The following is a 16,909-nucleotide window of genomic DNA, read 5'->3' on the forward strand; positions in this document are numbered from 1 at the left end:
CACTTCTGCAGCTGGGTGTATAGCATTCCTAAATCAGCAGAAACTGAAAATAATTTCCTCTAAATCAGGTAATGATGCGAAATTCCAGTTAGCTTTACGCTTTTAGATTTTAGCTAACTTTTAGCTTTATTTTGAGAAAATCCAGATGGCATTTCATGCATCAACTGCATGTTCATCTTCTTACTTTTTTGCACTATAATTTATTTTTTAATCCCAGAGGAACCCAACAAACCGCTTGAGACGTAGTTACTAGTAAATCTTTGGGGTTTATGGCAGATTTAGGGTCTATCACATGTCCTGCTTTCTGTAAACTGTGTCACAACCAGGAAGATTTGAACCTTGGATCTCTCAGTTTTCACAGATTTCACATTACTTCAATCAGCAATTGAGCTGCCCCTGGGACTTTTTTGCACTCTATTTTTATTAACATACATGATATGTAAATTTCTGACTACTCCTCAAGTCTGTTGTCTTGCTCTGGATTTCCCGTCATTGGACTCGTCAACGTGCAAGAAAAAAAGGACTCAACTTCTGCAGGTACAACCAAAATGAAAGGAGATAATTGCATAATATGAAAAATGTTATAATTGTACTTCTGAATGTCTATATTTGACTTTCCAAAACTTAACTTGGGAAAGAATTGAAATCAGTATTCAATGACTACGACTCTAGATTCACAATTACAATTCTCATGAAAATGTCCAACATGTCTGGGAAAGACTAGCTTTCAGTCAACCCCAAACTTCCGAAGTTCAGACATTAAAAATATCCACTATTTGATGTTTATTCCAAATTAGTAGCTTTATAATGCCCACTGCACTTCCAAGTCCTTGATCAACTTCATTTTTAACTGAAGTTATGGTGGCAGTTTCAGAAATAATATGAAAAATGGTATAGTTGTAGTTCTGAATCTCTACCTTTGACTTTCCAAAACTTAGCTTGGGAAAGAGTTGAAATCAATTTTCAATTATTACAACTCTAACTTCAAAATTACAATTCTCATAAAGATGTCCAGCATGTCTGCGAAAGACCAACTTTCAGTCAACTCCAAACATCTGTTGTTCAGACATTTATTCCAAATTAGTAGGTTTATAACGCTCACTGCACTTCCAAGCCCTTGATTAACTTCATTATTAATTAAAGTTATCGCAGCGGTTTCAGAAAGTTTCCGTCATCTTAAAGGCATTTGCTCGTTCACAGGATTTTTCAAGAGGTCACTTGGAATGGCATTCCAATGTTGCAACCACACAATGCTGACTCTGATTGGAGGTTGATCCTAATCGCTGAAAATGTAGAAACCTTTGTATATATACTGGCATAGAATATAATCACCATATATAGGTTCTCAGTTTAGAATCAAGAATACTAAAACCCCTGGGCCTAATTAGACTCTATGAACATAATCACAGCCTGATTTTTAAACTCGAATAAAAGCATAGATGATACGTTCAGGCTTTAAATATGCATACAAAGGCTTACATAATTGACGTAAATCATTGCTAGGTCAATAATTCTCCAAATAAAGCACAACATTAGAGATGGAGTGGATTTGCAAAGCAGTAAGCATGTATGATTCGCACTTCAGTAATGCAAGTTCCACAATACCTGATATTTGTGCCATAGGAATTAATAATTATGCAGGAATCATATTTTACCCATAAGAATCAAGTTCTTGGTACAACGATACGCTGCTATATAAACGTCGTGACAAAAGGAACCCATCTCCACATCCAGCTCAAATCCTGCACAGGCTTAATACAAAGCAAACCAGATCAATAGTAATGTCATCCATGACCATAAACAAAACACAGCGCATGTATATGCAAAACAATTTGGACCCCGACATTAATGATTAAAATGTTACTCCATTTTCTTCTAATATTTCGAAAGAACATTATAGAAGAGAGATTAAGTACCACGAAATAAAATAACAAACATTGATAAAGGACAAAAACATTAAGGCACAAGCGAATGATGGGAAATTTAATTAGATCAAAATTTTTCACTGGTTAAAATGAGAAATTTTCAAAACCGAAACCATTATTACACTGCTATTTAAAAATTTATTTAAGCAGTTCCCAAATTCTCAAAGCTAAGGATAAAGGCAAAAATACACCTTTCTGCCAACTCCAGAGATTAGAATAGAAGCTTCCAACGCTTACAATTCTATCTGAATCGATGCACACAATCCTACATTGCCAGTAATTTAAGACAACATATATTTATAAAAAGCCAACCAGATCACATATAACAGAACTGGCCAAGTCATCCAAATTATAATTCTGTGAACAGATGCTCTAGGCTGAACAAGTGGGTTTCAATGTACTATCCGGTAGAAGATAGGTCAGGACTCAGAAGTTATATTCAAGTGGATTTGAATTGACAATAGGCATCCGACATAAATTCTTCTTCAACCTCTCCATCTTCATCTACATTATGCTTGTATTTTCTTAGATTTTGTGGGTGAAAATCTGACTCCACTTTGTTTGAGGTTGCAACGCAACAAACAGCTTACTTACGACGTCTCACTTACAGTTGCAGCGTATGCGGTTGGGGTTCATCTGCCATATATAAAAAAGAGTAAGTTGTTCCTCTGAATGTCAAGCCATTTTAGTGACATGCTAAGTTACAAAAACTTAAACATGCAATAAAACCCCATTTGCAAATTTTGAAAGCCCATATTAACACCTTAAACATGGCGGATTCTCCACAGTACCTTCAAATATGAAGAAATCATTTTTCATGGCAAATAAGCACATGACAAAACCAAATAAGAATTATATTAGTTCATATCCAGTGGAAGCATTTCATAAGATCGAAGCATCAGTTTCCATTCATTGTATAAAGAAGGATTTCAGAGATTGTGTATGTGCCAAGGAAGTGGATAGCCCCGGCTACCATATGGAGGTCTAATGAACCAAGGCTGGAATTAACGAAGGGGAAAGGTTGTGCAGATATCCATTATATTGTTGCACGCACCATATTTGTAAAAACAACGAAGGGGAATGGCAATAGAAAAAGATCCATCCTGCTCCAGATCTATCATTTGAGAAGAATCAAATCTTCCAATGCACAACCTTTCTTCAAGTTTTTTCAATTTAAAAAAAGTTTTCACCTTGAGAGACAATCTCTTTCCATCCATAGTTAGGAGAATCTATGTTGGTTCCTAATATATATGTGTGCACGCACACACATCACATGTCAATTCCATATTGAGAACAAAAGGAATTACACATCTCTCTCATACTAAACATTTTACTTAAGGTGGACATTGTAATATTTTACTTCTAGTGAACACTGAAATGTTTTTTTGTTATTAATTCTTTTAAATGTTGTGTCAACTGCATGTTGAACACTAGATAACTACACATCTCCCTCATATTGGGCTGTAAAAGATGTGCTTTGACGCAATAAGAAACTTTTTACTTTCAATTGTTCTATATATATATATATATATAGCCCCCAGGAGGAAGTTCAATTGGCAATCACCATGTTATGAAGTAAAATGTAAACTCTGAGATCTGAGGCTTAAAGTCTCCTGATTAATCCATGTCCATGGAAGGGGCATATGTAGACACCTAGAGGTTATAGTAGTTGCAATGCCTCTTCCATTCTTCCACTCTGTTCACAGAATTATAGTTTGGATGACTTAGCCAGTTCTGTTATCTGTGGTCTAGTTGGCCTTTTATAAATATATGTTGTCTTAAATTACTGGCAATGTAGGATTGTCTGCATCGAGTCAGACAGAATTGTAAGCGTTGGAAGCTTCTATTCTAATCTCTGGAGTTGGCAGAAAGGTGTATTTTTGCCTTTATCCTTGGCATTGAGAATTTGGGAACGGCTTAAATAAATTTCAAATAGTAGTGTAATAATGGTTTCAGGTTTGAAATATTTTCCTTTTAACCATTGAAAATTTTGATCTAATCAAATTTCCCATCATTCGCTCATGCCTTAATGTTTTGGTCCTTTATCAATGTTTGCTATTTTATTTCGTGGTACTTAATCTCTCTTCTATAATGTTCTTTCGAAATATTAGAAGAAAATGGAGTAACCTTTTAATCATTAATGTCGGGGTCCAAATTGTTTTGCATATACATGCTCTGTGTTTTGTTTATGGTCATGGATGACATTACTATTGATCTGGTTTGCTTTGTATTAAGCCTGTGCAGGATTTGAGCTGGATGTGGAGATGGGTTCCTTTTGTCACGACGTTTATATAACAGTGTATCGTTGTACCAAGAACTTGATTCTTATGGGTAAAATATGATTCCTGCATAATTATACATGCTTACTGCTTTGCAAATCCACTCCATCTCTAATGTTGTGCTTTATTTGGAGAATTATTGACCTAGCAATGATTTACGTCAATTATGTAAGCCTTTGTATGCATATTTAAAGTCTGAACGTATCATCTATGCTTTTATTCGAGTTTAAAAATCAGGCACGTATCATCTATGCTTTTATTCGAGTTTAAAAATCAGTCTGTGATTATGTTCATAGAGTCTAATTAGGCCCAGGGGTTTTAGTATTCTTGATTCTAAACTGAGAACCTATATATGGCGATTATATTCTATGCCAGTATATATACAAAGGTTTCTACATTTTCAACGATTAAGATCAACCGATCCAATCAGAGTCAGCATTGTGTGGTTGCAACATTAGAATGCCATTCCAAGTGACCTCTTGAAAAATTCTGTGAACGAGCAAATGCCTTTAAGATGACGGAAACTTTCTGAAACTACTGCGATAACTTTAATTAATAATGAAGTTAATCAAGGGCTTGGAAGTGCAGTGAGCGTTATAAACCTACTAATTTGGAATAAACATCAAATAGTTGATATTTTCAATGTCTGAACAGCAGAAGTTTGGAGTTGACTGAAAGTTGGTCTTTCGCAGACACGCTGGACATCTTCATGAGAATTGTAAGTTTTGGAAAGTCAAAGGTAGAGATTCAAAACTACAACTATACCATTTTTCATATTATTTCTGAAACTTCTACCATAACTTCAGTTAAAAATGAAGTTGATCAAGGACTTGGAAGTGCAGTGGGCATTATAAAGCTACTAATTTGGAATAAACATCAAATAGTGGATATTTTTAATGTCTGAACATCAGAAGTTTGGAGTTGACTGAAAGCTAGCCTTTCCCAGACATGTTGGACATTTTCATGAGAATTGTAATTGTGAATCTAGAGTGGTAGTCATTGAATACTGATTACAATTCTTTCCTTAAGTTTTGGAAAGTCAAATATAGACATTCAGAGGTACAATTATACCATTTTTCATATCATGAAATTATCTCTTTTCATTATGGTTGTACCTGCAGAAGTTGAGTCCTTTTTTTCTTGCATGTTGACAAGTCCAATGACGGGAAATCCAGAGCAAGACAACAGACTTGAGGAGTATCCAGAAATTTACATATCATGTATGTTAATAAAAATAGAGTGCAAAAAAGTCCCAGGGGTCCGCTCAATTGCTGATAGAAGTAATGTGAAATCTGTGAAAACTGAGAGATCCAAAGTTCAAATCTTCCTGGATGTGACACAGTTTACAGAGAGGAGGACATCCCATAGACCCCAAAAATTTACTAGTAACTACGTATCAAGCAGTTTGTTGGGTTCGTCAGGCATTTTAAAAAAAAAGAAAAATTATAGTACAAAAAAATAAGAAGATGAGCATGCAATTGATGCATGAAATGCCATCTGGATTTTCTCAGAATAAAGCTAAAAGTTAGCTAAATCTAAAAGCGTAAAGCTAACTGGAATTTCATATCATTACCTCATTTAGAAGAAATTATTTTCAGTTTCTGCTGATTTAGGAATGCTATACACCCAGCTGCAGTAAGTGGAATTTCGTATCATTACCTCATTTAGAAGAAATTATTTTCAGTTTCTGCTGATTTAGGAATGCTATACACCCAGCCGCAGAAATGACTCTACAGACCGGATGGTACATGGAGCATCCAACTGCCATGGTTTCGTTGCATGACCATCAACATAAGCATCCAAGGAGCATCCTGTTGCCATGGTCCTGCCGGATGACCATCACATAGGCATTATAGTTTGGATGACTTAGCCTCTCTCCCACAAAGTTGGAGAAGTCACAACAATTGTCTTGAAACCCTCAAGGTTAGGCTCCATAGTTAGGACCAATAGATTACCCCATTTACCATTTATGGATCATGGGGAAATACTTTGAGGGTTTTCCACAAGGGTTTCCTTGGATATAATATACTTAAGATGGATATCAACATTGAAATATTTTTTTTGTTATTAATTTTTTTTAAATGCCATGTGTCAACTCCATGTTGAGCACAGAAATAATTGCTGAGCGGTAAAATATTCATGCATGTGCCAAATTAATTCAATACCAACCTTCTCAGACAATAAGAGTTAATGAACCGATGCCTTGGCAAAGCTCTCAACTTTCTGCCAGCCACACTTCATTTCTGGCCCCTCAGATGGCATAAAATATGGCATCAACATGAACAATGTAAAATATTCTGTAATGCACAGACCAGTACATGCAATGACGTGTAGACCCAATCATCTCACCTCATTTGCCGGCAAAACATGCTATATTAAAATTTAATGGTGACTTATAACTTTATCGTAATGCCACCTCAATGATCTTAGAATATTAATTTAAAGTTTAAACCAATCATGATGTGCCATACAAGTTCCCCTCCAGGCGAAGCTCGGTTAACCCTCTACATACAGCTCCACAAACTCGACGGTAAGTTTATAACAGACAGAAATAATCTAAGTCTCCACCACTTATGGCACAAGTTTGATTTAGTGTCACCAATAATCGCCACAAGAACAATCTCCATCTTTAAAATGATGGAACCTATTGGCATCCCTCACAACAATTTCGCGCCTAACAATCTTGGAGATGAACTTGGTGGCGGTGTGGCAATCACCACACATGCGAAGATTCTTGATAACCCGTATTGGTGTGCCAATGGGTACACTGATAATTCCAAATGCAATAGCCAGTTTCTCACTGTGATAGAAGACCATGTGTTTCTTTTCCTCCTCGTTAACATCATGCAGTACAGAGTTGGTATCTGGCACATACCCTGCCTCCTCCATCTGGCCAGCCAAACTCTCGAGCATGCCATAGATCTGCTCTGTTTGAGAATGCGATCTGTCTCCTCCGAGGAATGCATGTACTTTGTTATTTACCTGAATCCAACTAGAACCTGGAACTTTCTGAATTCCCCGGTTTTTCATCTTTTGTCTCAACTTTGCTACATTATCCCATCGTCCAGTCACTACATAAAGATTTGACATCAGCACGTAGGTTCCTGCATTTTGTGGTTCCAACTCAAAAAGATGTTCAGCTGCGCGTTCTGCTATCTCCAAATTTAGGTGGATTCTACATGCACCAAGCAAGGCTCCCCAAACAACCGCATCAGGTTCAAAATGCATGTTGTTGATAAAGTCCTCTGCCTCTTCCAAACTCCCAAAGCGCCCGAGAAGGTCAACCATGGATGCACAATGCTCAGCTGTCGGTGAGATATGATAATCGTGCCTCATAATGTCAAAGAAGCGCCAGCCCTCAATCACAAGGCCCGCATGCCTGCATGCAGACAGGACACCAACAAAAGTGACTTTGTCAGGCTTCATACCTGCCTGCTGCATTTGCTGAAAGAGTTTCAGAGCTTCCTTGCCATGCCCATGTTGGGCAAAGCCAGAAATCATTGCATTCCACAACACTAGATCTCTTTTAGACGCTCTGTTGAACACATGCTGTGCATTCCCTATACTCCCACATTTGACATACATAGTAATAAGAATGCTTCCCACGTGGACATCTAATTCAAATCTCATTTTAAGAATGTGATCATGAACCTGCTTGCCATGTTCCAGAGCTACTAGGCTTGCACAAACTGTTAGAACGCTAATTAAAGTGGACTGGTTTGGCTTGACGCCTGCCATCTGCATTTGTGAAAATAATTTAATCGCATCATTATTAAATCCATGCTGGGCATACCCTTTAATTATGGCAGTCCAGGACTCTGTAGTTTGCTCAGACATCTTCTCAAACAGTTGCAATGCCTCTTCCATTCTTCCACTCTGAGCAAATCCTGTGAGCATAGCAGTCCATGAAACAACATTCCTCTCAGATAACCGCTCAAACAATTGGTGTGCATCATCCACTAGCCCATTTTGGGCATAACCTGTAATCATTGCATTACAGGCAATCAGAGACTGCCGAGGCATCATGTCAAACATCCGACGTGCCTCCTCTATTCTCCCACTCTGAGCATACCCTGTAATCATAGCAGTCCAGGATATATCATTTCGTTCAGGCATTTGATCAAACATTTCTCGAGCATCTTCAATGTGACCATTTTGAGCATATCCAGAAACCAAGGCAGTCCATGAGACGACATTTCGTTCGGGCATCCTATCAAAAAGGTGGCGCGCATCTTCCATTCTCCCATGTTGGGCGTAACCCGCAATCATCGAAGTCCATGTAACAACATCTCGAACAGGCATTTCGTCGAACAACTGCCTCGCCTCTTCAATCCTCCCAGCCTCAACATATCCCGTCATCATCGCAGTCCACGATACCACATTCCTCTGAACCATTTTATCAAACAGCTCGCATGCATTGTCTAATCTTCCGCGTTGAACATACCCTGTAATCATCGCCGTCCATGAAACCACGTTTCGTTGCGGCATTTTGTCAAACAGCTCGCGTGCTTCCTCTATTCTCCCATTCTGAGTATATCCTGTGATCATTCCGTTCCATGACACGACATCTCGTTGAAGCATTTTGTCAAACAGTAGACGCGCATCGTCCACTTTACCATTCTTAGCATACCCTGAAATCATGGCATTCCAAGAAACCACGCTCCGTTGAGGCATTTCATCAAATAGTTTGCGTTCGCTGTTTAATCTACCATTCCTCGCATACCATGTAAGCATGGCATTGGAGGAAACCACATCGTAGCTGCTGCCAATAGAACCCTGGTAGCACGCTTCTTTATGGCGGTACTCTCGTCTCTCCGCAATTGCATTAGACTTGGCGCCACTCTGATATCCCGAAACCGGTGAGGGGATGGCTGTATTTTTCGTCGAATATTGATTCCACGGCTTCCAAACCCGAAAGACGCATGAATACGAACAAGGTAAAATGTACCGCCCGATCGTTATAGTGGTGGTTGGTACATTGGAAAATAAGTTCATCTGAAACTATTATCAGCGTCATTCACTTGATTTTTCAGTATGGATTCGCTTAAACTTTGACTACGAAGACTCAAAAGGGTTATTCCAATAGTCTCCTAAATTTGCATCCGTAGCGTTGGCATGACGTTCAATGTTTTCCCAAATATTAGTTGGTTTCGGCTGTAATTTTCTGGTTTCAGCTGTAATTTTCTGGTTTGGCACCACTACACGAGTTCGGATGCTGAATTCTGAATCTATTTTGTATGATTTTTTACTGAAAATTTTCTAAATTACTTAACAACTACATTCAACGTATATTTAATTTATTTATCAGGCAATACAAAGAAAAAGTCAAAATTTTCCTTAAAACTCTTCTTCCCATCAAGGGAGGGAGACTAAAATAAAGGAGTGCAATAATGATGATAGAAACCAATCCCACAACATGCAATATACCAATAAAATATATTTAAAAAAAATTACTTTTATTGTATTATTAATAAGTGTGCTTTTTTAACGATAATGGGTGAGTCAGTAATTTAGAATCAGTAATTTTAGAGGATTATCATGATTTTAAAAGAAAGAAGAGTTTATACTCTTGTTTTCCATAGCAGTTGAAGAGGAGTTACCAATACCTGGACTTTGAAACTGTGTTTCACTCTGAGATGAAGATCTACCTATCCCAACAATCTCATCCTTCCTTCTTGTCCTCTTAAAACTTGCTTTTTTAATGGCTTCCAATGCAGCTACCATTTCAGTAGTGACTTCATCAGGGAAACTTTGACAACATCCTACACCATACCCAAGAATTCTGGCTAGGTGGTATTTAAACCTGTTTATGCCTGCATACATTGTGGCATTGCAATAATTTCACTTGATATTGTGGTCATTACCGGGAATGATTCGTTGACCATTTGCCCATGCTGAATCACGAGATTGTCTGAAACCCTTTGGTGGCATGGTAACAAAATCTAGAAGAAAAAAAAATAAATTTATTTGTTTTTTTTCTTTGGTTTTGAATTTTCTTTTTAATTTGCAAATCTTTTTGGTTGTGGCTGAGAAACTCAACCACACAGGGTTGTGGTGTGGCTGAATTTCTCACCCACAAGTATTCCCAATCAAAAAAATATTTGCAAACATATATATATATATATGGAAAACATTCAAACTACATTCATGAATCCTACCTGAAGCTTACTCTGATCCGATGAAGTTTCCTTTAGCCTCCTCCAACAGCGCTTTCATGCTCCTTTAGCTTCACTCTCAAGTTTCAACACTCACACAAATTAGCCAAACACTCAAATGACAAGTGAATGAGAAATAGAAGGAGAGAGGTGCTTATAAAGTTTTTTTCCCTCCAATTTCCCTTTTCCTGCACCTCATTTTCAAAAAAAAAAAAAACGAATTTTTGGACAGTTTGGGGGTTTCGCTGCTTGAAAGGTCATATAGGGGTCTGATGGGAGTCTTATAGGCTACCCGCGGGTCTAATGAGGGTAAACGGGTCTTGTACAAAACCTGCCAAGTAAGGGTAAAGAACGTGGGTTTAATGAGGGTCACCCATCTTCCCTTCTGACCCGTTCTTACCCACGGGTTTAATAACGGTGGTGCTTCACTGATATTTTGTTGTATTCCCAGTCAGTGTGTGAGATGACACCTTCTGCTTAACTTATGATGTAAAAATGGCGTGGCAAAGAGTCTGTAATGGGTCTGAAATGGATCTGTGTTGGTTCTCAGATTATATGGTAGTTTTTCCCAATTACCTTTGTACAATTTTTCTTCCAAAAAGAAATATAAGGTGTTTATGTTTACCAAAAAAACAAAAATTAATTTAATTAATTAAATCATCCACCAAGGTATTTCCATAGATAGTTGAATGGTGGATTAGACATAGGCAAGGTAGGTTGGGTTATATCTGCTAATCCCATCCTTGACCTGTAAAGGACACAGTGTCTACCAATTTCCGACACTTTAAATATACTGATCTAAACTGGAAAAATATTAACAAAAATAAAAAGAAATTAGAAGTTAATTAATTGAAAACCAATAGGAATTATTTTATTGATTCACTTACTTTTGTCACAGGGCCACCCATCATCATCATTGTTTGATTTAATTTCCCACAAGAGAGTACTTGTTAAAAACATATATCTTCACTTTAACCTTCTGACTGCTTGCTTACATCCAAATTTAACACAGAAGCTTTGTACTCTAAATTCACTATTTGTGGCTAACAAATTGACATGCAGATAAACATTGAAACATGAATATGCAAATTAGAGGGATTATTTGCAAATCTAAGTTTGAACTTGAGCCTCTACAGCCATCTAGTCTTCCAACATTTGTTCAAACATTGATATAACCAGTGTTGAGAATATCGGTATCGGCAAAATATCGGCGAGGGTCCAGAAAATATCTTATCGGCGAAAATATTGGCAAAATATCGGCACGCATAAAAAATGCATAATATATTCATTTTTTTTCAGAGTTTTAAACATATAAAGCAATAACAACATGAAATAAACACATTGGCACATAAATATGAAGAAAGCACTGATATATATGATGTCAAATAGAAATGATACATCCAAGGCGATACCAAAACCTACTGATCCCTGATAATTTTCCATTCAAGGACTCAAATGTGGAGAACCAATACAAAATAACATCACATATATAAAAGTATCTCATCATCATGAGTTTTATGTAGCATAACAAATAAAACTAGCAGCTATCTATCTGAAATCACTGCCCTCTCCCCCTTTTACGGGAAAACATGATGGGTTGTTTTCCAGGCCTGCCCCTAGTAGTAAAAAGCCCTAACCCTGCCTCTACACCTAATGTCAAATAATGAGTGCTAGGTATGGAGTTGTGCTCTCCTATATCTATAGCAGATGGTGTTGATGCTAATGCTCCCACAGTGTCCTCCTCCTGCTCCTCCTCCGAGTCCTTCTCCTCTTGCTGCCCCTGTTCTAATGGATCATCTGGCTCTAGCCATGAACGTGACTCCTCCAAGATGGGCTCCTCAAACTCCACCCTCCACTGAGACAATACATTAATATTGTCCAAGGAAATGGCATCTGGATCCATTGGTGCTTCTATTTGCCTCACTCGAAGTCGGATGTTGTAATGCACATACACTAAATCATTGAGGCGTGCGAACTCCACCCTATAAGAGTGTCCAAAAAACTAATGAGTCTTGACTCTTGACTCTTGACACTTGAAGGTCATAAATTAAAAATTAAAAATTACAATAAGCATAATTTCTCAACTGAAAGCTGGAGCTCAAAGTTATACCTGTTGCGCTTTTTTGCGTGTATTTTCTCAAATACACTCCAATTACACTCACGCCCTGAAGAGCTACATGTTTGACTCAAGATTCTTATGGCCAATTTATGAAAATTTGGTGCCCTTGCACCATAACTTCGCCACCAAATATCTACAACAGAATACAGAAATAAAAAATTCAAAAACTTAAAACATAATTAAACTTTCAAATAAAAGTTACATAATTGAATTAAAAAAAAAATAGAATTATAAGTAAGGAAATTCTAAATTGAAAATTCCAATTTCTAATGAGTGATGACTTGTCACTTACGTGGCATGAAGAGGGTCCTTTCCCTAATAGCATCATCAAATCCAAATAGGCCAACACAATCCTGATAATACTGTATCTCGCGATTGATTTTGCTACGAAGTTCAGGATCAAGTACCATCCTATGAATATAGGAATGGAGCCCTTCCATCACCTCGCCATCAAAATCAAAGCTGCATTTGTATGAAAATGCGGGGTTGAGGAAGAGTGTTGTTGCATGAATGGGTCGATGAAGCATCCCTGTCCACCGACTATCAATCATATCCCATAACATCATATGCCTATCAAGGCCAGCAGAACCCTCGTTTGCATAATAAGAATGAATGGTCTCCTTGGCCCTATCCATGGCCTCATACAAATAAGCCATTGCAGGCTTCTCCCCATCTACCAATCTAAGAACCTTTACTATAGGTTCACTAACTGAGCATGCTTCTTCTACTCCACGCCAAAACGTCTCAAAGTACACCATTTTTGCAATGCCTTTCCTGTTCTGTCTCCTGCTGTATCTACAATTACGCCATTCATCAGACACAAACATTTGCTTCAACTCGAACTGACATCGAAGCAAAGACTAAAGAGTAATAAAGTTTGTGGCAAAACGTGTGATCACAGGACGCCACAACTCCTTGTTTCTAGTGAACTTCCTCATGAGGCTAAGAACAAAAGTATGGTTATAAATAAACTTGGGGACGCTCCTAGCCATATCAACCGCCTCTTTGATGAAGGAGAGTTTCCCCATATCCTCAAGCAACAAATCGAGACAATGTGCTGCACACGGAGTCCAGAACAATGTGCAATGCCTCTCCATAAGAATCTTGCCAACAGACACATAATTAGCTGCATTGTCTGTTATGACTTGCACCACATTCTGCACACCAATCTCCCGAATGAACCCATCTAACAACTCACATATCATTGCTGCATCTTTGATATGTTCTTATGCATGCACCGATTTAATAAACATGGTACCTTTAGGACAATGTACCAAGAAATTTAGAAGGGTCCTACCCTTCCTATCTGTCCACCATCAGACATCACTGTGCATCCAGTAACTTCCCATGTTTTTTTCAACTCCGCCAATCTAGAGTTGATGTCTTGCTTTTCTGCTTGAAGAATTGGTCCCCGCAACTCAACAACAGCAATAGCATCACACATTCGCTGCCAAAATGGATTCGTTTTGGTGATGCTGAGAGGTAAGTCGCTCCAGAAAATACACCTCCCCATGACTCTATCTGCTTCTTGCTTCTCCTTTTTTTTAACAAGCGATTTTATGCCAAGTTGTGATCCATGCCCTGTTCGTGGAACAAAAAATGATGACCTTGCACTAGCAGTAGCAGGTAATGATGTGTCAGCGGTGGAACCCCTCCCACTACCCTCAACATCAAAATCAAGAGAAGATATCCCGAAAGATCTACCTGCACGTTCAACCTTGTTTCTTTTTGTCTCTTCCTTCTTTCTGTCTTTTTCATCAATTGCCTCAAGAGCTTTTTGTATAAGCTCCGAACTAGAAACTGTACAAATCCCAACATCATGTCCAGTGAGTCTAGCGAGATGGTATTTCAGTCGTGTAACCCCTCCTGTCATCCTAGTCCCACACAATTTGCATGTAAGATATGCTCGATTTGTCCCACCATCAGGGTCCCATACTCCCAAAATGGGTCCAAGGCTTTTGGCATATTTGAATTTTGTAGTGAACTAACTCAAACCTAGGGCACCAAAAAAAAAAATTGGAATTAATAAGTAATAACCACATCATTTTACAAAATAATTTTTTTGCTACATTATTTGCAATGTGAATTCAATGAAAAACCATATATGACAATAAGAGGGTGTATTTGAAAGTTAAAAAAAAATGAAGTTTGCTCTCCAAATATGGAGAAAACCCTTGCATTTGCTCATGGGCATGAAAATCATAGCAAAAAAAAAAAAAGATTGAGGCAAATAGGCAAGCAAGAATAATCCTAAAACTATCAAAAAATTCATTAACATAGGGGTTTATTTGAACATACCTGTTAATGGAAGAAATGAAATTGTCTCACTGTTCTTGAAGCTTAGATCAACAAAATCTTCATTGTTGGTGGCGATAATAGCTATTCAACACTCAAACCCTCCTTGGCAGCGAGCACATAGCTCTGCCAACTAAATGACCATGTTTTCTGTAACTGCTGACCTTTCTAATAACAATTAAATCTCCATGTTTCATTATTTACAATCTATAATTATTAATATTGTATATGTTACTAACCAATTTTACTTGGAGATCTCATTGGCAGGTGCGATGCTATTGACCAGCAAAACACAGTTGAGGCCAGCACTAACCAAATTAATGTGAGAGAAGAAACGATTTACCCTGTTGATCTAACTTGAAACCTTTATTAATCACCATACCCTCATGTCTGTTGTTTTCGACATTTTTCTATTCTGATTGTCGGGAAATGACCAATATCACTGTACAGTGCATATATATTCTATCCCTCATCTTTGTTACGATGTTCTGAATGTTCTTCTTTTCAAATGGCGGGGTATTATCCCTGTTGGAAAAGTTTTAACCTGTTCCAGAAACTACTATCTGGTTTCCAGGATCAAGACCTAATATTTTTTGTACTGGAAAGGGGATATCTCTGTGTCATGTGTGTGAAGCTTTGTGCTCACACGGTCTGGGGTGGGAGAAATCTGTGTGTCACTTGTGTAACATGCAGTGCTCTTATATCACGGGGTGGGAGAGATCTCTATATTTATGTGTGTAGCGTATAAAGGAAAATGAAAAACAGCTGTTCTCTGATGTCTAATGTCAGAAAAGAAAAGTAACATAAAAAAGTGTAAGCCTTGGAACATCTTAAACTTTTTATCTTTTAAATGGTGGGAGGTTTGCATGTGGGTGATTAAGAATAATAGATTTGGGGTTAAGATGGATCTATATCAGTATATGTTATTCCTTATACTAAGTTTTGTTATCAAGTAACAGGTAACTGTTTATTAATCTGTTTAACCGTTTATATTATCTGTCTCTGTGTTCCACATTTTTAACTAAGTGGGACATTATGCGCATTTTGTTCGATATAATGTATTTTCAATGTCTCTTAACAAGGAATTCTAGAAATATTAGTCATGTTTTTTAACGCAGTGTGCATGCATATAACTTCTGAATGAAATAATTTTATTCTAAATGGTAACCTCGCTTTTCTTGTGACATGCAGAGGGAGAGGCAAATGCAGGAATTAGAGATTGCAAAAATGAAAAAGGAATTATTGGCGGAACTTAAAGAGAAAGAGTCAAGTGTATAGCTTTTTGTAGTGATAATTGTTAACCTCCAATGGTAATCATTATTTTGAATGATAGCTATTCGGTTATTTGGTGAAAAAACCAACTTGAAAATGATTGTGGACAGTTATTTGTGTTGAAGCCACAGCAGTGTTGGCAGGATATATCCAATTGCGGTAATAAATTCCCTGTTGTATTTGTCGATACAATTGCAACAGGTTCAAATTCAGGCTCTCCTGTGACCTTCGTAAATGCTTCTGATGTCTTATTTTGCATGGCAAGAGTTGTAAGTTTTAAAGAAGTAAACAATATGTGATATCGATGTATTGGCAATTTTTTAGTCTTTTCAATCCAGATGGTTTCTTTGTAATTAAGTGGTTATGCTTTTTGTGGGCTTTGGATCTCTTATAATTCTTTTGGTATTTAATTAGGAGAAAGACACGTCAACGATTGTTGAGGTGATGCATTTCAATTGAAAGTGTTAATTCTTTTTCTTGGGTTTTCACCCGACTGTCGTTTGTGTCATTTCAACAATATTATTCTCATGTTTTTACAAAACCCATCTTTTAGCAAATCATTAATAATTTTGTTTATTACTGGCCAAACCTCTGAAAGGTGAAAATAGTTTGATCAGATCTGCAACAGCGGACAGCCATGAATGTTTACCCTTTGTTTTCCGCTGCAAATCTTTCCAAATTCTCTTCCCTCACAGATGGGATGGGTAGAGTAATTTTGCACCATTACATGTCTTTTGAAGGCATAGTAGGATAAATGGCTTGTGCTCAAAGAAATACCAAGTACCATGTGGCAGAGGATACTATGTAAGCTGAGAATGGAGTGATATGAGCAAGATGGAAGGGATAACATCTTAATCATGACTT

General features: G+C 37.5%; 1 protein-coding gene and 1 long non-coding RNA gene across 2 annotated transcripts; one reads left to right on the plus strand and one right to left on the minus strand.

Moving 5' to 3' along the window:
• The first annotated feature begins 4,158 nt into the window (after positions 1 to 4,158).
• Positions 4,159 to 16,257, plus strand: LOC149170088 (uncharacterized). Its single transcript, XR_016259468.1, has 2 exons — positions 4,159 to 4,256; positions 15,965 to 16,257. It is a non-coding gene; the product is annotated as an uncharacterized LOC149170088 (long non-coding RNA).
• LOC149170089 (uncharacterized) lies at positions 6,250 to 9,512 on the minus strand. The gene has a single exon (XM_089427246.1). The coding sequence runs from the start codon at positions 9,197 to 9,199 to the stop codon at positions 6,800 to 6,802; it is 2,400 nt and encodes a 799-aa protein (XP_089283372.1). The 5' UTR covers positions 9,200 to 9,512; the 3' UTR covers positions 6,250 to 6,799.
• Positions 16,258 to 16,909: the final 652 nt, after the last annotated feature.

This window comes from Pinus tabuliformis, chromosome 4_2 (assembly GCF_031772625.1).
Source record: "Pinus tabuliformis cultivar Carrire ecotype Pingquan chromosome 4_2, CPIR1, whole genome shotgun sequence".
Classification (NCBI taxonomy): Eukaryota; Viridiplantae; Streptophyta; class Pinopsida; order Pinales; family Pinaceae; genus Pinus; species Pinus tabuliformis.